General features: G+C 51.9%; 1 protein-coding gene across 4 annotated transcripts in view; it reads right to left on the minus strand.

Moving 5' to 3' along the window:
• Positions 1-21,977, minus strand: part of LOC134561134 (protein CEPU-1) — a 361,313-nt gene that overhangs the window by 35,277 nt on the left and 304,059 nt on the right. For all 4 annotated transcript variants that reach the window (XR_010082859.1, XM_063417829.1, XM_063417830.1 and 1 more), the window contains one exon: positions 14,796-15,028. Coding sequence is in view for 3 of the 4 variants with exons in the window: in XM_063417829.1 (XP_063273899.1) it covers positions 14,796-15,028 (233 nt within the window). In the remaining variant the exon portion in view is untranslated. The remainder of the gene's footprint in view (positions 1-14,795; positions 15,029-21,977) is intronic.

Below are 21,977 nucleotides of genomic sequence, written 5' to 3' on the forward strand. Positions count from 1 at the left end.
GAGCCTGTGGCCACAGGATCTGGATGTGGGGGCATTTCTCCATGGGGACAGGTGCACAGATCTGGTTTAGGATGTGTCTCAGGTGGGTGTACCTGCACATAGCCCTTCCCAGTCAGCTTGGAGCCTCCCGTTCCAACAGACAGCAAATATCCACGATATTGCTCACCTGATCCATCGACCCATGCTGTCCTGCTAAATCCTGCACAGCCCCCAGCTCCCCTCCCCACAACCAGCCAGAGTGGCTGTGCCCCACCCTCCTGCTCCCCACTCTGCTCCTGGAGAGCAGGGGGGCTCTCCCTGTCCCCTCCAGCTCTCTGTCCATGCAGAGTGGGCATCACGCCAAGGGCTGAGCTTGAAAACTGCCCCAGTGCCACTTTACTCCTCAAAAGGGACCTGACAGGAACAAAGGAGCTCAAATATCCTTTCCAAAGATAAATCAGATGCTCTAATGCAGCCTGCATCTCCAATGAATATAGGGCAGGTGTCTCTGAAGTGAAGTATTAGTTAAAATGATGCTCTTTAAATTACATTTCGGCTATTTCAGGCAGACAGGTTGTGTGTGGGTTGGGCTGGGTTTTTTTACGATCTATCTAGAGGCTTAAAAAGACACAGAGAGAAATAAATCTCCCTTCCATTAAAAACACACTATGCTCTTGCATATTTGTTCTTATCTCGGCGCTCTGGCTCTCGTGCTCCCTCTCCCCGGGCTGGAGCACAGAGTAAGTGTTTGTGATTACACTTCCACACTGACACTCAGCTAATCCAAGGAGCTGCCAGCCCGTGCCCCAAGTTGTGCTTCCCCAAATGCCTCGCTGAACCCGGCGCTTTTACTTCAAAAACCACTGAGATTTGTGGTGTTAATGTGGAACCATGCAAAAGCCCCAAGTTTTGGTTGAGTTTGTTCAGATCTTCTGAGTCTATCCATGCCCTTTCTGCCTCATTTATCTATTTCCATCCCTCCACTGCCAGCACTGCCTGTCCCCAGACAGCCTCTTTCCTCCCATCCCTCCTGAGCTCCAGCTTTTCCAGGTGCCCCTCGTGCTCCACACAGGGCTTTTACTTCTGCTTGGGCTTCTTCCCCTCTTTGCCTTTGACACCAATTAAAAAATTAATGGATCAGGCAGGGAGCACAGCCCTGTTACTGTCTGATTATGAGGTCTGGAGGCTGCTAGTTATGCCCAGACTCTGTTTGTCAAGGAGAACAGAGTGGGAGAACAAAGCTTTTGAAGTGGGAGAACAAAGCTCGCTAAGTGGGAGGTCAGCAAGGTGCAGCAGTTCTAAATGAGCCACAGGTGAGGTGATCCATGGCTCCGTGTGCTGCCACTCCTCCTGTGCCCATGGGAACACATTTCTTGTGACTCATCCATCACTCCAACAGAGGCAGGTCTACCTTCCCAAAGATGCCCTGATCTATTCCTTACTCCTCTTAGTCATTTCTTTGCATCCTTGCTTTCTCAGGCTCTCCTTCTTGGGCTCCAAGAGCCCCCCAGCCTCCCTCACCTCTCCCATGGAATAATTCTGGTCCCTCACCTTATCCCAAGGCACATTTCTAGGAAAACTCACACCTGCCTCATGCCCAGGGGACCAACCCAAAGCTCGACCAAAGGTGCCAGGAACCAGCAGGAGTGCAAATCCCAGTGATCGAGAGTCTGTGGGATGATGCTCACTGTCCTTCCCAAGCCTTCCAATGTGGTTTATCCCTATCATCAAAACACCCTGGGAGATAAGGGGGCGTTATTATTCCCACTTCACGGATGGAGAAATGAGACCCAAAGATGAAATGGGCCAGAAGTCCCTGCTCGGATCAACGCTCTGCAGCACCTGCCTCTCAGGCTCTGTGGAGCTTGGAAAACCACGTTAAAAAGGCACAGGGAGAGTGAGGGTGGCTGCCAGGGCAGGCATTTCCATTGGGCTGCACGGAATGAGAGCTCCACGGTTGAGAATCAGTCATCAGGCCACCGAAACACAGCCGTGCATCCCTGTACACAGAGGGACAGTTAAAATCCCAATCCCCAATTTCAACCCAACCAAGCAACATTTGAGAGAGCTAAAAGCAAAGGAGAAGGAGGGAGCGGCGGTCCCACAAGGGAAGGATATCGATGTGCCTGGAGAACGCGGGGGCTGTTCTCCTTTCCCATTAGGACTACTCCTTCATTTCCTGCTTCTCCTAGACAAAGCCCTCGAGCCTTCTTCTCGGCCACACTCGTGCCTCTGAGAATGCCAGAAAAGCCACAGGGAATTATCCCCGCCAGAGCATCTTTAATTTCCCTATTTGTCTTCCTAATGCCCAGCCTCATCACCAGCACCATCTATTCCCCATGTGCTCCTACTTTACATGGAAGACTATTTTTACCCCATTCTTCCAATCCCTCTTTTTCCTCCCATTTAATCATTTGGAGGCTTTTTATCCACACTTTCCTTTCCTTTCTTTCCTCTTTCCCTTTCATTTTTAATACCTGTGGTTCTCCGATTCAAAATCATTACTGTTTTTAACTTGACTCGAGCCTCTTAATTAAGTTACTTTCCATTATTTTTTATCTAGTCCATTTGTCTACATCCCCCGCACCCTCCCTAATTCTCCCTTTCCTCCCCAAGGCAGGCTGGGTATGAAATCTTACATTTCCATTTGGCTAACAATCACTTTGAATTTTTAAATGCTATTAAATTGGATCACACCAGTCACTGGACTGGAGTTGTCGAGCTGTGATATTTACTCGCGCCAGTCAAAGGGAAATGAAATTGTGGCGGAGCAGGGGGGAGGCGGCGGGGGAGCCCAGATTTATTCTGCCCGCGGTCCTCGCGAGCAGGCACAATCCCCTCGGATTCCTCAGCGAGTTCAAAGGAAACTCTTAACGCTCAGCCACGAATGTATTGTAATGTCTTTAATAAATCAATTACTTGTTGGCAGGGAAGTGTCACTGCATCTCCAATCCTTGTAATCACCTCAGCCTTGCTGTGTTTTAAGCGCGGGGAGCCCGCGGAGTTGGATGGGGAGCCAGGAGCGTCATGGGCGTTGGGGCAAAGCACAGAAAGCACCACAGTGTCTCACCAGGAGAGGCCAAAATGTGCAGAAAGGATTTGCACCATGTGAAAACACACACACACACACCCACAGAGTGACCCCCAGCTCCGGGGTAAGCTGCTGAGACCCTGACAGCACCGCATGGGGCTCGTCCTTGCCAGGGCAACTCCTGAGATGCAAAACCTTAGAAGGAATGACTGCAGCAGATTCACTGGGAAAGGCGGTGTGGTAATAAATGCCTATCCCAGGAAATCAGCCTGTGGTGATGGGAGCAGCCCCTGCTCCTTCCTGCCCAGTGCTGAGCAGGGGTAAAGCAGCATTTTCCCACTGCCCCAAGAGCCAGACAACCTTTTCAGACCCTGAGTTTTCTGCTTCTTCTTCAGGGGGGTACCATATTTCAATGTTACTTTAAAAAGTCCTTTTCCTCTTGAAAATTTGCTAAAGGGAGAGGGATTTGATTACGAAGCAGCCCTGGCCAGATCCAAGCCCTCCTCCTCTGTCTGTGCCGACAACATCCTCCCCTCCACAACAACAATCATCTGAGCACAAACAGACAACAGAGCTTTTCAGAAAGTAATGAACTCCGGTCGGAGCCAAGGCAGGAAGGGTTTAATGTTCAGCACAGAAAGCTTGGCGAGGCCATCAATTATATAGCCCTGCTGCTGAAGGAGCGAAAAAAAAAGAGAATATTTCAGACAGACTCGGCCAAAAAGAAAAGATAGGGAAGGAAATCACTGTGAGAGAGATTTAATTTCACAAGCAGAGAGAAGTGTTTGCAAAAGAGGAGGAGGATCAAAGGCTGAAGCTCTCGGGCTGGCTGCGAGGAGGAGGGATTACAAGGAGGGCAAACCATGGAGGAGACATCTCTGTTGATGCCTTGTGTCAATGCTGGGCCAGGCAAGGAGAGCCCTGGGCACAAACTGGCTCTGGGGGCCCCGTGGGCAGCAGACTTGGGCAGAGAGGAGGGTGGATTGAGACCTGTTCACAGGACAGCACGGGGTCTGTGGCCTCTCCTGCCTCATCCCAAGTCCTACCCAGGAAATTATACAAAATGCTACCAAAAAAAAAAAGAGATTAAATCTTTTGGGCATCTGGACTACTGGGACCAGTAACCCAGAAATGAAAAATCACAGAATCCCAGAAAGGTTTGTGTTGAAAGGGACACCATAGATCATTTCATTCCAACTTCTGCCATGGGCAGGGACACCTCCCACTATCCCAGGCTGCTCCAAGCCCTGTCCAGCCCAGCCTTGGACATTGCCAGGGATCCAGGGGCAGCCACAGCTGCTCTGGGCACCCTGTGCCAGGGCCTGCCCACCCTCAGGGAAGAATTCCTTCTGTATGAGGGTATGGATCCACCTAAAACAAGAAGACCTCCCTACCCTGTCCCCTGCACCCAGTGGGGCTGTGCTGATCCCTTCCAGGGATCCAGTCATGGACTAAGGAACCAATTCACCTCCTTTCTGAGGGACAGGACAAAGGGGTTTCACTGCTGTCTCACAGCAGGCATGGAAAACCCAAATCAGAAATATTTCAAGACCAAATTTCAATATCTTGTTTGAAGAATAACATTTCCACATCTTTTACAAAGATCCCTGCCTTTTTGTTTTCTATTTCCTGCTTCTCCTTGTCCTTCTAAATCTCTTTCTTCTCCATTCCATCACCAGAACAGAAAGGAAAACAAAATCTCAACTCTCCCCATGTTTCAATGCAGCTTTTTCTGCCCAGCTTCCCCCACTCCTTCAAAATCCACGCCAAGAACAGGGGGGAAAACCCCACATTTTCCACCCAGTTTCCCCCTTTATTCTCCCAGTGACCTCCCCCCAGCCTGTCCTCAAGCCTGGGGATATTTCCTGGAGATTCTCTAGGTCTCAGAGGCAGCAGGGCTGGGCAGATTTCGGCAGCTGTTCCCTTGGCCTCTCCTTTATCTCCAGCATTGTGTTCACATCTGCTTCCCCCTCTGCCTCTTTCCCTGCTGTTGGGAGTCTGCTTTTAAATCACTGCTCAGTACAGCAGCTGCCAGGCACAGGTTCCATGCCCCATTTGCATGGGGGATCCAAAAACCGTTTGCAAACCTCCCTCTGCTTTTTTCTTCTCTAATTTTCTTAATTTTTTTTTTTTAATACTCCTGAACCTGCTGTTGCTGCCACACTGCTTTCCCCTCCTCCCTTTTGGCTGTGGACCTCTCTTGGCTCTGGAAGCATGTTCAGACACCTGGTTGCTGGCAGCATGGGCTTTGGCAGCAGCTGGCAGCGTGCAGCTCTCCGATAGGGAATGGGAGGAGAGCACGGATCATGATGGGGGTCACAGCTACCCGCCGTGGCTACCAAGGATGTGCTGGTGGCCACTTGCACTGCTCCTGGCTTGCTGGTGGCTTTCTACCACCCACATCCCTCTGGCTTTGCCTGCAGCTTTGGCCAAGGCCATTTCTAGTTTTGCTGAGGATCTGAAGGGTAAAGAAAAGCCCAGATTTGTGCAGCATCATTCAGGAGCTGGGAACTCATTTAGGACAAGGCATTGCCATCTGTGGCTCCCTTCCTCAGCAGAGTCCTGCTCCCAAGCAGGGCAATTTTGGCAGAGCAAGGCACCAGCCCTAGGGAGCAGAGCCAGGCACGTGGAGGGCTGGATGCCTCACTGCCACCCTGCCCACGCAGTGGCTCCAGGCTAAATTCCCATTCCAGATTGCAATCTCTCTGTGCTACCAAAAAAAAAAAGAGAGGGCTACATCCTTCCGGCAGGAATGTACAAAATTCCCTGAAAAAACTTGGCTGATTCCTCCCCAACCTCCTTTCACTCAAGGTCTGTGCAGGATTGCAGGTCAGCATCCCCATGGATGCCACCTTCACAGCAAAGATTACACCAAACAGACAAAAATCCCTCGGGAAGAGCCCTTTGCTTCATCCTCTGACTGCCCAAGCCTCTGCAACAGATTTTTGCTTCTGGACTGGCCTCAGGAGAGACTGGCCAGAAAAATCAGTTCTAAAGGCCAAAAAGAAGAGCCAGATTAAAGTATCAACTCTGAATTTATGCTCAGGACTTAAGGTTTAATAATGCAACAGAAAATCAATATTTAATAAAGCAAATGATGGAGAAAAACAGTGAATGGGAGATGAGCTGCTGTTCGTGTTTTCAAACATGTAACCCTCGGAGGAGCGGGGTTGGCAGGATGGATGTGGAACCAGATTGCCACAAAGAGCTGGCACGTAGGACGCCCCAGGTCCCAGGGATTCCAGCTCTGGTGTCAAGGGGAGCTCACAGGTCTTTTATTAAAGGACAAACAAGGAATTACTGCGGTGGTCAGAATCCAAACACTCACGGAGAGAGATCAAATGCTGAGGCACGAGGGGAGCCGAGCAGCTGCTGCACTGGGCAGGCCCAGGCTGGGGCTGGGCTGGAGGAACGCAGGCAGGCAGCAACACCCCCAGATTCAGGTGCCAAAGAGCTGCCTGGGGATGGAGATCTGAGGAGCTGGGAGGCAGCACAAGGGCTCAAAGCAGAGGGAAAATTCCTGCCTGCTGAGCAGGCGAGGTGGTGGTGGGGGTAGTTCAGGTGGGCAAGAGGGGAATGGGGGACTAAGCACGGCTGGCAGGTGTGGTGGCACAGCAAACGTTCATCCCCGAGCACAGCAAGCACACATCCTGGGAATGGCAAACCTGCATCCCTGGGCACAAACCACACATCCCTGGGCAAAGCAAACCTGCACCCCTGAGCATGGCAGGAGTGCATCTCTGGGCATGAAAAGTGTGCATCTCTGGGCACAACAAACCTGCACCTCTTGGCACAAAGTGCACATCCCTGAGCACAGCAAGAGCTCATACCCAGGCAAAACAATCACAAACCACTGGACACAGAAAGAATGCATCCCCGGGCATGACAAGCATAAATCCCTGGGCACATCCCTTGGCCAAAAGCACACATCCCTGGGCACGGCAAGTGTGCATCCCCAGGAGCGCTGGGCCTGGGGAGGATGAGGAGAGCTCTTCGATGCTCGAGACAGATCAGCAGCTCTGCCTCCCTCCCCTGGAGGCTGGAGAAAACTGCAGCGAGCCCCTGCACGGCACAGAGATGTCACCTGCGCCTTGTCCCCCCCACTCCCTTTCCAGTCCTGCTACAATGCTGCCAGTGGGAAAGGAGGAATTTTGCCCATACCCACACCAGAAGATGGCAGGTGCTTCTTGGGGTACATGGCTTAGGGTGCACAAAGATTTGTGCCCCACCTCACAAAGTCTGGGGACTCTGGGTAAATCCTCTAGGCAAAGGAGACTCTCGCTTGCACAGGAATCAGTGCCCTTGGATGAAACCCCTCCTCTGGCACGCTGCGTGTGCTGGGTTGTCTGCCTGGCCCTGCAGCACGGCAGTAATTTGTAGCTTGTGCCGGGATCCTTCACATTGAAAGATGACATATAAATATAAAACGTTATCACTCCATAACAGCCACATGCTATAAAACGCCAGCCAGAAGGATCTGGAACTAGACGGAGGCAGCGCTTTAAATCCTTCCCTGCAGAGTTACTGCCACTAAAACAACAGACCTGCTCCAAAGAGCCCCAGCAACGGAGGGAGAAGAGGACAGACCCCGATAAAAACACCACAATTGAGGAATTAGATGAATAAGTGATGGGATTACAGCATGACCTCCCCATGCTGACAGCCCCAGGGTAGCAGTAGCACCGGCGCACCGGATGACGTCTCCTCCCATTCATCCCCTGCTGTGATTTTTGTTCCTGTAGTAACAACAAAGCGCCGGTACCGATGTTACACTACAGCGGGCTGACTCCGCTCCCGCGGTTACGATAACAATGCTGTTACTGTAGTAACATTACAGAGCCGAGGTCTCACTGTTCTACCCTTAATTTTATTGTCGTAAGATTAAATTGCAATAATGTTATTGAGCTGCCATTAGTGTTGCCATGGCAACAATAACATTAAGGTAGCGCTATCACATTACAGTGGTCCAACCGTTCCACCACAAATATTTTAATGTAGTAAAACAAAAGAGATTACTGCAGTAACATTAAACTGCAGTGACCTCATTAAACCCCCACCGGCTTTATCACGACGCTCCTCTGGAAGCCGCGCGCGGCAGCGGGAGATGCCCGACGCGCATCCTGGGTGCTGCTGGTGAATCCGTGGGGAAGGAAAGGGGACTGGCTGCACATCTGGAGAGGCACCACAGCTCCGGCCCTCCCTGCCTGGAGAGCTGTGAGCACCGCTGGCCTCCCGGATTCACCCTCTCCATGGAAGGGATTAGTGGAGTCACTCTTGAATGGCTCTGGGTGAGGCGGGTGACCTCTCTGTGAAAGCCTTTGGAGAGGTTGGGTGAACAGGGCTGCCGGGAGCTGGCGTGCTCGGAGAGGCTCAAAGAGGAGCAGACTCTTGTTTTCTAGAAGAGGGGTGGTCTGAGGGTGACCTCCGCAGCTCTGAGGGAGTAGCAGAGAGAGTTCCACTGAGCTCTCCTCGTTGCCACAAAAGCGCACACAGCTGAGCCAGGGAAGATGGAAATGGTGGAGCCACAGGGATGTCAGAGGTGGGAATGTCCCCAGCACTGAGGCACAGGACATCTGGAGGGGACCACAAAGAACTCTGTCAGCGCTGCCTGAGGAACCCCTGTGACACACAGGACTAGAGCATTAGCACTTCACTGGGGAGACAAACAGGAACCAGCCACAGCCTGAGTGTACTCCAGAAAGAAAAACAGGAAGGAAATGAAACCGGCCTGTGTGTCCTGTGAATCACTGGATCTTCCTTCTCCTCTGCTCCAGTCTCCTGCCAATTATTTCTGCTTGGGAACAGGATACATCCTCCACTGGCTCTGGCAGTGCCTGGCCTCTTTCATTGCTGGGGTGCCAGGCAAGCCCAGAGGATGCCTTGAGAGAGTGGTTTGAAAATGAAAAAGGTTGATGTAGAGTAGATATCAGGAAGACATTTTTTACAGTGAGGGTGGTGGGGTCCTGGTACAGGTTACCCAGAGCAGCTGTGGCTGCCCCTGGATCCCTGGAAGTGTCCAAGGCCAGGTTGGACAGGGCTTGGAGCAACCTGGGCTAGTGGAAGGTGTCCCTGCCCATGGGAGGGGGTGGAACTAGGGGGTCTTTAAAGTCCCTTCCTACCCAAACCACTCTGGGATTCTGTGCCTTCCCTTTATCCCAACCTCCCTATCACCAAGGTGCCCTCCTAACAACGTTAACTCACTCGAGCACTGTTCACTTCCCCATCCCTCCCACTCTTCACACCAGTGGGTCCATCCAGCAGCTCCAGGAAGGAGCAGCATGGTGGGACACACCCTCAGTGGGATGCAGCCTGCCTGGCTCCCTCCAGCATCAGCACAGACATGAAACTGGGGCAGCCTGAAGCTGCAGCAAGGGCAGAATGTGAGCCCAGAGCAAACTCTTGCACAGTACAGACCCTGGAGTCTCTTTTCCCTCCCTGCTCCAACCCCACGATATAATTGCTAATTAATAATAACGTTTAGCTCTCAGATAGCGCGCTCCATCTTCAAAGACCTCTGTCGACATTAATGAATTAATCCTCATCAACCCCCCTGTGAAGTAGGTGACAATTATTATCTCTGCCTCACAGATGTTAAACTGATTTGCAAAGAGGTCAAGTGACTTTGGGGAGGCTGGAGGGAGCCTGGCCGGCTACGAGGCCACTCCACAGGGGAACGTGGACAAGCACATCCCAGAGAAGCAAGGGCTGGGACCTGAGGGTGTGGGGGAGATGGAGAGATCCAGGGGCAGTAATGGATGTGGGACCTGCAGAGATGCTCCCCGAGGGCAGAGCAAAATGAGGATAAAGAGCCAAAAACTAGGCCAGTGCGTGAGAGCGCGTGGGAGACCTTCAGTCCTCCACAACAGCCCCGGTACAAAAGGCAAGGATGCTTTGACAGAGGGACGGTGATTGGCAACAAAAGAGACACGGGGAAGGAACACATCAGTCAAAGGAGCCGAGAGCGCAGGCGAAGCGAGGGAGGATTTCCATTTCGTGCCACTGGTTTCCTCCCCTCCACCGCTTTGGGGAGGCTCTCCCAGCTCCCCCGTGCCTTTTAGGAGTTATTATCTAAACCTGCTCTTGCTTCTAGAAGGAATAGCTGCTCCCACGGGGGAAAATGTGTGGACACACCAGTAAATCTGTGCCAGAAGCAGGGGGAGAATCTTGCCCGGTGTGAAACCCCAGCCCATGGCCTCAAACGTGCCCAAGGTCCCCACATCCTCTGCCACTGGTGGGCAAATCCCTCTTCTCTCCTTGCTCCCGGAACCTGTGGTGACACAGGCTCAGCCCCATGGGTGACGTGATGATGACTACAGGGACTGAGCCTTCCTCCCAGCAAAGGCATTTCCCAGGCAGCAAAACGGCAACAAAAAGTTCTCCCGGCTGTCCCACGAGTGAAAGGGGCTTGTGGCATCAAAGGAAAATTAATTGGGCAGAGTTTGGCGGTTGTAACAAAGCCGGCTCGGGCACGGCAGCCCCAGCGGTGGCTTTATCTCGCCGGCACAGACCTTGGCAGTGCTGCTCCCCATGCGGGGACAGGTGCCACCGGCACTGCCACCTCTGCCCCCGCCACCCCCCGCCACCTGTGTCCACAGCCCCCGACTCCGCCGGGCAGGTAATTAACTCCCAGACAAAGGCAGGGATTTGAAGATTAACCTGAGCTCGAGAAGGAGTGGGGAAAACTCATTTACACCAAACAAAAGGGGAGGGGTGATTAGTTGCTCCAGTGACAACAGCAAGAGCCAGATAGGGCCAGGGAAAGTGATAAAGAAGCGGGGAAAGCGCTAATATCCCCCAGTTGCCTGCTTTTGCCTTTTTCTTTTTTTTTCCTTCCTTCTTTCTTTCTTTTTAAGCACTAAAATTCCACCATTTTCTATCATGCAAATTCGTGTGCCTAAGTGAGATTAAACTCTGGCAGGCTCCGTGCCTCCTTCCCCAAGTCCATTTCCCGCACTGAGATAAGGCCAACTTCCCTTAATGCATCTTACAAGGCAGTGGGAGTGTTTTGCAGGCACGCATTGGAGACGGCTTATTATCAATACAAATAACAGCTTTGCAGATATCGTCCTTCTCCTCCTACCTCTCCTCTCTCCTTTAAACCCAGGAACCCGGAGAATGGCTTAAATAGCTGAAATGTCCTGCAGGGAGAAGGGGGAGGCTGTGCCTGAGATGCTGCTGCAAGAAGTAGGACTTGCTAAGGGAACCAGAGTGGGATACAGGAGAGGAGAGGAAGGAAAAGCATCGCTCCTCAGAGGTCAGTGGGATCTAAATCCTCTTCCTCGCTCTGGGTTTCTGCCCCACTCCAAGTTCACAGCTTGCCTACTGCATGTGGGGCTTCCTTGGATTTTGTTTCTTTGGGATTTGCTCCCAAAAACATCTCACTCTCCCCAAGGTGCAAGGCAGATTCCTCCAAACACAGGCAGTGCTGCTTTATGGTGCCTTGTCTGGTCTTATGGCAACTCCTCCTAAGAAGAAATGAGTACTGAAGGAGTGGGAGCACCTTCCAAACCCTGCAGATGACAGGGATGCTCCCTGAGCTGCTCCTTTTAGCTCTGTCTGTAATCTGGGCTCATTTTTCCTGGAGAGGCCCAAGTGCTAAGAACCTCCTTGTCCCCTTGGCAGCTCTGTTCTTGGTTGACATCAGCTTGGCACCGCCAGCCTGACCCCATTTAGAGCAGCCCCCAAAATAGCAGGTCTGAACTTTGGTGCCTTCAGTGCCAAGGGTCTGTTGTCTCACTCCTGAGCTCATTTGTCCCACGTTAGCACAGAGGCACCGACCTGCTATTCCTGCATCAGCAGCAATCACCTTTTCCCTTTTGTACCAGGATTTCAAGACTGACAAGTGTTTCTGAAAGCCTGGCCAATGAGGAGAGGCGGGAAAAACAGAGCTTGGACGGTTTCAGAAAGAAGGCAGCTAAGGGGCACCAGGATAACAACCTTCCCAAAAGCAAAAGGTTATTACAGAGGACACTGATCAATTGTTCCCCACATCCACTGGGAATAGGCTGAGAAAAACTCTACTTCATTTGCAACAAAGAAGGTTTAAGTTAGATATTAGCTATACATTTTCTAATTAAAAAGGTAGCAAAGCAGTAGAATAGATTGTCTGGGGAGACTGAAGAACCTGCTTTGTTAAAGATTTTCAAGAATAGCTTTCACATGTGCTTGGCAGCCAGGTCTCTGCCTGGTTGCAGGGGGACAGGATAAATTAGCTCTTGAGGTGCCTTCTCCCCACCTATTTTGGGATCTCGGCCATCCAACTAGAGCCAACCTAGAAATAAATGTGCAGCTCACCCCTTGCTGCAGTGTGGGCATCCTCAGATCCGGGTGTTTCTACCTGATTCTCTCATTGAGGATCATTCCTGACCCTCTGAAGGAATATCCTTCTCCCACACCTGTCCCTCTCCTGTTTTTTGCTCTCCCCCTCTCCCGAACCTCTGCTAACCACAGATGCTCTCCATCCCTGGCTGTTTCCCAGCGATATCCCCCAAACCCGGGGAGGAGGAGGGATGCAGGGCTCAGAGTGTCTGGGCATGGCTGATATGCACCCATCCCCTGCCCGGGGGAGCAGCAGGCTGCTGCAGTCCTGGCTGGAATGGGGAGAGCTCCCTGCCCCTCGGCAGCCAGTCCCTTTGGAGAGCACAGCCTGCCCCGGGGCACGATTTAATTGCATCCTGAGAGGCTGGAGTGCTCCTGCCCCCAGAGCTGTGCCCCCAGGCCCTTTGCTGCTGCAGCAAGGGGAAACTCAGGACCTGCTTAGAGCAACCTGCACACCTCCCTCTTTCCTGGCTAAAGCTGTTAAAATGGAAACACCCCCTTCCCCACCTCCTCCCATCACCTCTCCTTTCCAATCAGGCTGCAGGAAGGGCAAAACGTCCCAGGGCCGTGTGCTGAACTTGGCACATCCCTGAAATCCGGTGCTGAGCCACCCTGCTTTCCTAGGAGGGGGAATAAGCCCCACTTCCCACAAGCTGAATGTCATTTTGGACAGGATTATTCAGGAATACATATTTATAGAGCCCATTTTCCAAGGCAGGAAAGTTAATCCTGGCACCCCAGTCCAATTTTCACTGAGGTCATTAAGGCAAGTTTCCCTTTAATTGGACATGATAATTCACTTTCATGTCCTGCTCTGAGAAAGGGCTGGGTGAGCCAAAGCACAGCTCTTCAAATTAGGGGCCTCGCTCTCCAGAGCTGGAATTTCTGCCGGCAGCACGAGGATCTTCAGCACATTTACAGGACTGAGCCCATCACTGAATCATCCCGTACTTAACTGCTGCAAGGAGTTCAGCTCTGACCTTTTCCTGCAGTACCCAAATATCTCTTCCTAATGATACAGCAAGACACGGGAGGGATGGGCCTGGATGTCTGGTGATACAGGAAATTTAGGTCAGGAAACAGGAATCAGAAGAGAACAGATAGAAATTGTCCTGCATCACCCCAGCATCTGATAGCGACTTCAGAACTTGCTGGTGATCGACTTTGGCTTAAGAAACTCAGGCAGGTAATAAGAGATTGCAAGATAAACAGCCAGAACCGGGGCTGGCAATGCATCCTCTTCCCCTCTGCGCTTAATGGAGATGGAGAAAGTCCGGCCCTGGTTAGTCAGCTTGATTGCTTGAAGAGGAAAAGGAAAATGAAAAGGGAGGGAAGAGGAAAAATGAAGGCCCCGAGTCTGGGTTTTTTCCCCACTTCTATTCATTAGGCTGTCAATAGTGCTCAGGCCTGGAATATCGACGGCGGATTAGCTCAACCCGGCTCTGTGTACAAGACCAATGCCTTTTTAACCCAGCTTGTTTCCAAATCAATACACCCATCAGCATTCGAAAATTAGCCCGAGACGAGATTCCAATACTCAAGCTGGTGTGTCATGTTAAGAGGGCTCCCGGCCAAATCACAGAAGAAGCAGCAGGAAAAAAAAACCAAACCAGTTGCTAGCGAGGGATTAGAAATTTTCCATTAATCTTCCCCAAGGCTAAGAGCTCATCGGGCTCCGTGTGCCCCTCCACGAGGCTCCCCCTTGTCCTGCCACATGGACACAGGATCTATCTGCCATGAATGTCCATCTGCTTGACCATCACCTGTCTGTCCCCTCTCGAGAAGTTGTGTGTGCTCACACACTTGCTGAAGAGCACATGTAGGCACCCACTTAACCACCAAAAGTGCTCCAGCATCCTGTGCTGGCCTTGCTCCTCCTCTTCCTCCTCCAAAAGTATTGGAATTTCAACACACAAACACATATTGTTGCTAGGCATACACACACCCCCACAAAGCACACAAATCTGCCAGCTCTGTCTTTTCCCCCAACACAAGTTTTACTTCAAGCACTGCCTCCAGCTTGGAAAACAAAAAAACATCAAAAAACAACAACAGCAACAAACAGCACCGTGGGTTTGCCAGTGACTGTGTCGGGAGGCAGAGCTGCCTGTATCAGAGCCCTGAGATTATGTCAGCAGAGTTGGGTAAAATCAAGGCTGACAGAGTTCAAGAGGCATTTGGAGAGTACCCTCGGACACATGGTGTGACTCTTGGGGACAGTGCTGTGCAGGGCCAGGGGTTGGACTCCACGATCCTTGTGGGTCCCTTCCAACTCAGCAAGTTCTCTGATTCCATGAAATTCATTACCCAGCTTGGAATGATCCAAGCTCGTGGATCAGCCCCTACTCCTGCACCAAGCTGTGTCACGTGCTCAACACAGGAGCAACGAGAGGAGAAGACACCAGGGCAAAAGGAACAGAAAGAAAAGCCCCAAGCCCAACCCCCTTACAAACTCCCTTCTTCTTACCTTGCACGATGAGATGGACGCGCGATGTCTTGGGGTGATTGTCTGTCTGCACAGAGCAGGTGTAGGGGCCCTCATCGTACACGTCCACATCCTGGATCTGGATGCTGTACTGGGTTTTGGTGTTGGCCAGGAGCACCACCCGAGGGTCCAAGCACCACTTGTCATTGCCGGCATAGAGGATGCTGCTGCGGTTCAGCCAGGCCACCCGGGTCACCCGGTTGTCCACGGAGCACCTGGGGAGAGGCAGAGAGGTGACCCATCAGTGCGCTGCTCTTGGGCGCTCTCCTCCCTCCCTTCCAGCCCTCCTGGTCCTCCTGGCGTTATTTTTAGCTTTGCTGTCAGCAGCACTTTCAGAGACCGAGTGCTTTCAGTGTCCAAAGAGGACAAGGTCAGCATTTCCCCTGCGGTGCTCAGGGCACCGATATCCATCTAAACCAGCGGCTCCGGAGATCTGCCCAAGAGCTTCACAGAGTTTGCAGATGCAGGGAGGTCAGATGTGGCAACGTGCTTTTTAAGAGTGGAGCTGAGGCTTAAACCCCAATAAACATTTCCTGTGGAAAAGCCGCTTGGGAAAACTCAGGCAAAGCAGCCACGCTCACACATCCACACAGGCCACCTGGCAGCTCAGCAGGGAGAGGCAAGAAGGCCCTTGCACCAGATCAAACCAGCCAGGTTTATTCCACCAGCTGAAGGGTTGTCCAGAGTCAAAAAGAGAGTGAACTTAATGGGCTCCATGTGCAGACTGCACTAACAGGGGAGGTGATGGCAAGGATGGGTTTATCTGTGGCATGTGCACTTGTCCTGGGCTCTCTGGGGAGTGTGTCCTTCCTCTGGGTGAGCTGTCTCCTTACTGGGGGTCCTTACAGCCTCCTTTGGGTGGGAATTCACCTTTTCTCTAAGCTAACAAGGTTATCAGGTTTAAGTATGAGCTTCAGCAGCCAATAACCTTGAGACACGGGGAGGTACAAAGGGCAGGTAAGGTCAGTGACCTGTAGGGAAAACAGGGGTGGTCACTGGGGCCTCATCACCAATGGAGACACAGGGGAAAGGAGAAACCGAAGGGCCAGGGGCATTGGGAAGGGGGGAGACCAGAGAAAACCATCAAAGCACCATTGGGGAGTTCTCTCTCCCAGGCTGGGTGGAGATTTAAAGTCTGTCCTGCCAAGGCCAGACCCTGGGTATTGAGTCAAGGGGTTGCAGGGACTCCACAGCCAGAGCCACCCAGAACCAGCCTTGCATTCCTCCATTCCAATTTGTGCTTTTGCAAATTCCCAGACAAACAAAGCTGAGCCCAAACCTCCATCTCAAGTCCACACTTTTTTGGGGGGTGCAGGTTGTTGCTTCCTGCTCAAATCTGTCTCCTGTCATTCTCTCCGCAGACCTTCACATCCCTACAGCCACACAAAGAAATGCAAAGTGGTGCTGGGAAAGCTTGTGCTGCTTCACTAAGGAGTGAGGAAAATTTATCTTTGGAGGAAGCCAGCTCTGACACACACCTCTAAAGTAAAACCTTGAGCATCCAGCCATTTGTTCCCTCTGTCAACTTTTCCTTCTGTACCCATCACCTGCACTGCTGCAGCTCCCTCACTTCTGCACTCACCCCCGCTGAGCATTTCACTTATCCAGGGATGCTTTGGAGGTAGAAATCCTCTATATTCAGCCTCAATAAGTACCTGAGTTCCCCCCAGAGACAACATAGTGCAAACCTAGAAATTATTTTGATCCTGAAGGAGATTATTTTTCTGTCAACATTAGCTGGGATCAGTCTTGCTTCCCCCAAAGGTTTCTGCCAGCCCTGTAACCTCCCATCCCCACATCCCCAAGCCAAGTTTGAATCCTCCCAGTGCCACCAATCATCTCCAGACAAGCATCAAGACCTTCTTTAAACAGCAGAAACCTGCAGCCCCCACCGCCAGCTAAACCCCTCCTTCTCTGTGAGAAATTTTGGGATTACGGAGCCATGGGGATTTAGCCACGCTTTGCTGGAGGCTGTCTCCAGAGCATAATGTGAAACCACTCAGCCTAAGATCCACTGTTTACATTCTCCCCAAAACTACTTCATTACTTATGCAGTGGCTGGGATGCAAATTAACTTCAGAGGCACCGAGAGGGAGCCCGGCAGCTTCCAGGACATCTCACCTGGGGTGACTTCAGGGAATGTAAAGGACTTAATGGGCTCCACGTGCAGACTGAACTAACAGGGGAGGTGATGGTAAGGATGGGCATATCTGTGGCACGTGGACTTGTCCTGGGCTCTTTAGGGAGTGTGTCCTTTCTCTGGGTGAGCTGTCTCCCTACTGGGAGTCCTTACAGCCTCCTTTGGACGAGGATTCACCTTTTCTCCAGGGTAACAAGTGATAGCACAAGATCAAATGGCCCCAAATTGCACCAGGGAAGGTTTAAATTGAATATTAGGGAATGTTTCTTCACTGTCACAGGTTGCCCAGGGTAGTGCTGGAGACACTGGAGGGATTTAAAAGCCACGTAGATGTGGCACTTGGGGACATTGGCTAGCAGAGGACCTGGCAGTAAAGGGGAATGGTTGGACTGATCTTAGAGGCTTAATGATTCTGTGATGGGAGACTTCCCTGTGTGCATTACTGATGTCAGAGAAGATGCAGGTACCCATCTGGGGACAAGCCTCATCTCATTCAGCTTCTTTTTTGAACCTCTTTGGCCCCAGAGATTACAGGAGAAGCCAAAATAACCCACCCAGCCTCAACACACAACTTCTGGGGGTTCGGGGTGACAGAGGAGATGTGCCAAGGTGAGATGTGCTGTCTGCAGCACAGGACACCCCTGGTTTGCCAGTACCCAACTCCTGCTCCACGCTCCCTTTCTGGTGTGAAAAACAGCCAGTAAATGGAACAATTTTACTACTGTTCCATAATGATATTACGATAATAATAAATTAAATGTGAGCAGATTTTTATGATCTACATTAAAAAATGCAATAGATTCAGTATGGGCTGAACACCAAGAACTTGGCTCCTGCTCTCAGTTGCATTACAACTTGAGTAAAAGGCTGAGAGTTTAGTTGCACAAGTTGAATTAAACTGGAGATTTCTTCCCAGAGGATGGGTTTAGTCTATTGAACTCAGAATCTCTGCTCTGCTGGTAGCTCAGACCTATGGGGCACGAATAAAATGAAGTGGTTACTTGGTGTTTGGCTCTGGTACCATGAAATAGGCTCCTGTGGTGGTTCTGCACAAACACAGGGGTGTCCAGGGCTGGGTGATGAGAAACCAGATGTGACCTGAATTTCTTAACTAGTCCCCTCTGCAGATGTTACTTTGAGGAACCGTAAGCAGGCTGAACTAAAAATATATATTTCCTCTCTCCTCCTCCACGCCAGTTTTCTTTATGAAATGCATCGGCTTGGAGATCCTTGGATAATAATGGAGCCAGACAGTGTGCAATCCAAGCATTCCCTCTATCATATGGGCATTTAAGTGCTTTTGAAAAGCAGCGGGGCTCAGGTAACGCATGAGGCAGCAGTGAAATAAGTGCTTTCGCCCTTCACAGCACCTGGGCACAATCTCTCCTTATCACCCAGACACGCTTCCCTGTCCCTGGGATCGGCAAGCTTCAAGCTGTTACTTTATATTCTTCCCTGCCTCTTAGAGCTCCTGAGCCAACATATATATATATATTAAAATATATATAATAAAGCACAGCAGCGGCTCTTGGGAAAGAGGTGCTCTGACCTCTGGATGCGCTGGGCTATTTAGGGACTGGCAGCTCTGCTCCTTCCTGAGCTGCTTCCAAGCCCTGTGCTCCTCCTGCTCCTCCTGGCACAGGCCCTGGCCGGGGTCCCCGCGGCCGAGGCTGGTCACGGCGCCCCGATGCTCTTCCAGCCCCTCCATCTGCTCCTCCTTGCCTCCTGCAGCAGCTCCTCTCCCCAGCAGCCCCGAGCAGGGGTGGGAGGGCTCCTCTCACACACGGGCAGCCGAGCAGAAAGCCTTTGGCTTTGGGCACGAAGCCACGCTCCGGGCACAGGTGGAGAGCAAAGCCACCGCCGAGCCCGCAGCCTCCCCTCTTCCCTCCCTGCTCCTGGCAAAGTGCAAAGCCCTGGGATACCTCCTCCACCTCGCTGGAAGCTCTCACTTTCCCTCTCACCCCATGGTGTGCCAGGGAAGGAGGGGAGGGAGAGGTCCTTGGGGTGCCGGAAGGCAGTGCTTGCCTCCAAAATGATGATCTAAAAACAATTATGCACAGATGAGGTAATTTTCTCTCTCAAGATCCTTAAACCTTGTTCCACTCCTGCTCAGACAGCAAGGGCTTCTCCTCCAGGAAGATGATAAAACCAGCACAAGGTAGAGGTGATACTGTTCTGGATACTGCTGCCTCTCTCTGCTGCTTCTCTCCCGATAAACCCAGAGTTCCAGGCCTCGGGGTTTCTCCTCTGGGAGATGGGAACACTGCCCACCTCACCACTGCTACATCATCCTGGGGCAGGCGGGGATGGTTTGTAGGGAGATGCAGCTCCTCACGCTGCCCCAACCCTGTGGGGAGCTCCCTGCGGCCTCCGAGGGCACCTCAAAATGAATTTGGGCATTTTAAGACAGCTGCACACACTGAGCAAAGGTGAGAGCTGTGAATTCCATCCTCCCCACCTGTCCCGACCCACCTGCTCATCCCTTGCCCTGCGCTCCCCGATCAATGACCTGTGGTGGGTGCCAAGGCTGGTGCTGCCCCTTCCAGATCTGTCAACATCTCCCACAGCCAAAACTTCCAGGCTTTGTTATCCACCCTCTGCTGTCGAGTTGGTCCCTTAGGGAGGGTCACTGGTATTCCCAAACATTTCCACAGCCTGAGGGTTGAGCTCATGCAGCCAAAGCCCCACAGGTGCAGCCTCAGCCCACCTGGCTGCAGGGACAGCACTCAAAGACAAACTGGAAGGGGGAAAGCAACACCACAAGGATTCTGCCAGCGAGCACAAAGATGACCGGGCTGAAAATGCCAACCAAGCCATCAGTGGGGACAAAACAGCCTCACAAACAAGAACCAGGAATAAACAAGCAGCAGGGTGCTGATGCTGAGTTCCCTGACCACTGATCCCACCTGTGCCACAGCCATCCCCCAGCACCTCCCTGTGACTCCAGAGCAGACACAGATGGCACACGCCAGCAGTGACGTGCCCTCCTGAATTCCTCTCTTTGCTTTCTTGAGTTTGCACACAAAAAAAACGACAGGAGAGGAGGTGGGCAGGCAGTGGGGGGAAGGAGGTTTTTAATTACTGAAGTGTAGTAATTGGCACACAACACTTTTTTGTTGCCTCTTATGCAGATTGCTGGTGTTCCAGAGGGCTGGGCTGGAGAGCACAGATTGTCTCAACCCAGCAGGACACACAAGAAATGAATAATGTTAATTAGAACTGAAAAGAGCTCAGCAAAATTACCAACCTGATTGCTGCTTTCATTGCAATTATCAGGGTACAAGCTCCATCATGGGGAGGCAGGGATGGGGCTAAGCCTGGCTCACCCCAGCAAATGTGGAGGTCCAGCCTGGGCTCTGACCAAACTCACCCTCCCCAGGCTCATTTTCTTCCATCACCCCCTAATTTTCATGGCATGCCCACCCTAGAGAAGCCACCTTCCTAAATCCTGGCCACTTGATGGAATTTCACAGCAGCATTGACCAGAATTCTTCAGGTTGGAAAAATCCTTTAGGACCATTGGGTCCAAGCTTTAACCCAGCACTGCCAAGCCCACCCCCAGACCATGTCCCCAAGTGCCACACCCACCATCCCCAGATGTCTTTTCATTTTCTTCCCAGTCTAACTTAGCTATTCCCACACAATTCCAATTTTGAATCAATCCCACACCAGCAATGCCTTGTATCTGCTCTGAGCTAAAGAGACCAGGAATAAGTTTGGGGTTTACCTTAAAATTGGGAGCAAATCCTCCCACTGAGGCTGGGTAAGATGACAGGATGCTCTGGCCCTGCCTTGTCCCCAGCTTCTCATGTCCCAGACATCACCTTCCTGCCTCTGCACCGTCAGCTGAGCTATAAATGATCAACTAAAGCAGCCCGCCGCCGGAGGCAGAGCTCCACATCTCAGATTTATTTCTGTGATTATCACATTTTATTGTTATTTATTAGGATTAATTAAAGGCCTGGCTGTGAACAACTCAATCCCGATCAGGCACAGTCTCACAGACTTTCCTGTGATGTTCAGAAAAGAATTTTGGCCATCAATTCCTGAGCAAAGGGAAAGCAGGGCCAGGTTGTGCCATGTTCCTTGGGACAGGCACTGCCCAGAATCCTGTAAAGGCTGGGATGCCCATGCCATGGACAGCCTGAGGTGTGGATATCACACAGAACATGGCCTGAAAGCTTTTGAACTAATAAATATTGAGCCTAACCTCTCATTGTTACAGCCCAGTCTGGTTTCACTCTCTTTACTGCATTGGGTTAAGTCACGCACCAGCAATTTCTCCCAGTCCAGCCCTTCTCCAGCAGGATTTACAGCATCTGCTCCCTTTCCATGCACACCCAGCCTGCCTTTGCTCACACACCCTCCCTGCTGCACCATCTGCTCACATGCACAGGGCTGGCCAGTGCTGCCCTGCTCACCAACCCCGCACAGCACACACTGAGAGCGCCGTGTGCTCCTCCAGCAATAATCCTGTTCTGCTGGAGCAGGGACACCCAGCTCAGGCCAAGGCTGGATGTGCCGGTCACAGGCTCCTTGCAGGAGACATTCACAGCAGAAGTTGGACTGTTGGATTAAAATGCCCAAAGCTTTGGTACTGCTGAGAGCTCCAGTGCTCAGTCAGGGACTCTGATGGGGCCTGGGGGCTGTGATCAGGTTCTTGGCATTCCCGTCCTCTCCTGCTCCCCAGGACCAGCCCAGTCATCCTCACCCTCGCTGTGAGTCTGGCTGGAGAGGATCCCTGGAGCTCCTGCTGATGTGACACCACCAAAGACACAGCCCGAGGAGGTTTTCACAGCACAGAGCAGCTCACAGGACCAAGAAACCTCTTCCCTGCATGGGGAGCCTGGTTCCTGACAGGCAGGAGCTGACACAATGATTAACTCAGCAGCGGGGTCCAGCAGGAAAGGAGGGTCCCTGCTGGGGCTGGCGCCTTCCTCTCGCCCCCCCTGCAGCAGCCAGAGCATCTCCAAAGGCTGCAGGGTGAGGAGATACCCTTGCATCAGCTGCCACCCCAGTGCCTC

Source organism: Prinia subflava, chromosome 22 (assembly GCF_021018805.1).
Source record: "Prinia subflava isolate CZ2003 ecotype Zambia chromosome 22, Cam_Psub_1.2, whole genome shotgun sequence".
Classification (NCBI taxonomy): Eukaryota; Metazoa; Chordata; class Aves; order Passeriformes; family Cisticolidae; genus Prinia; species Prinia subflava.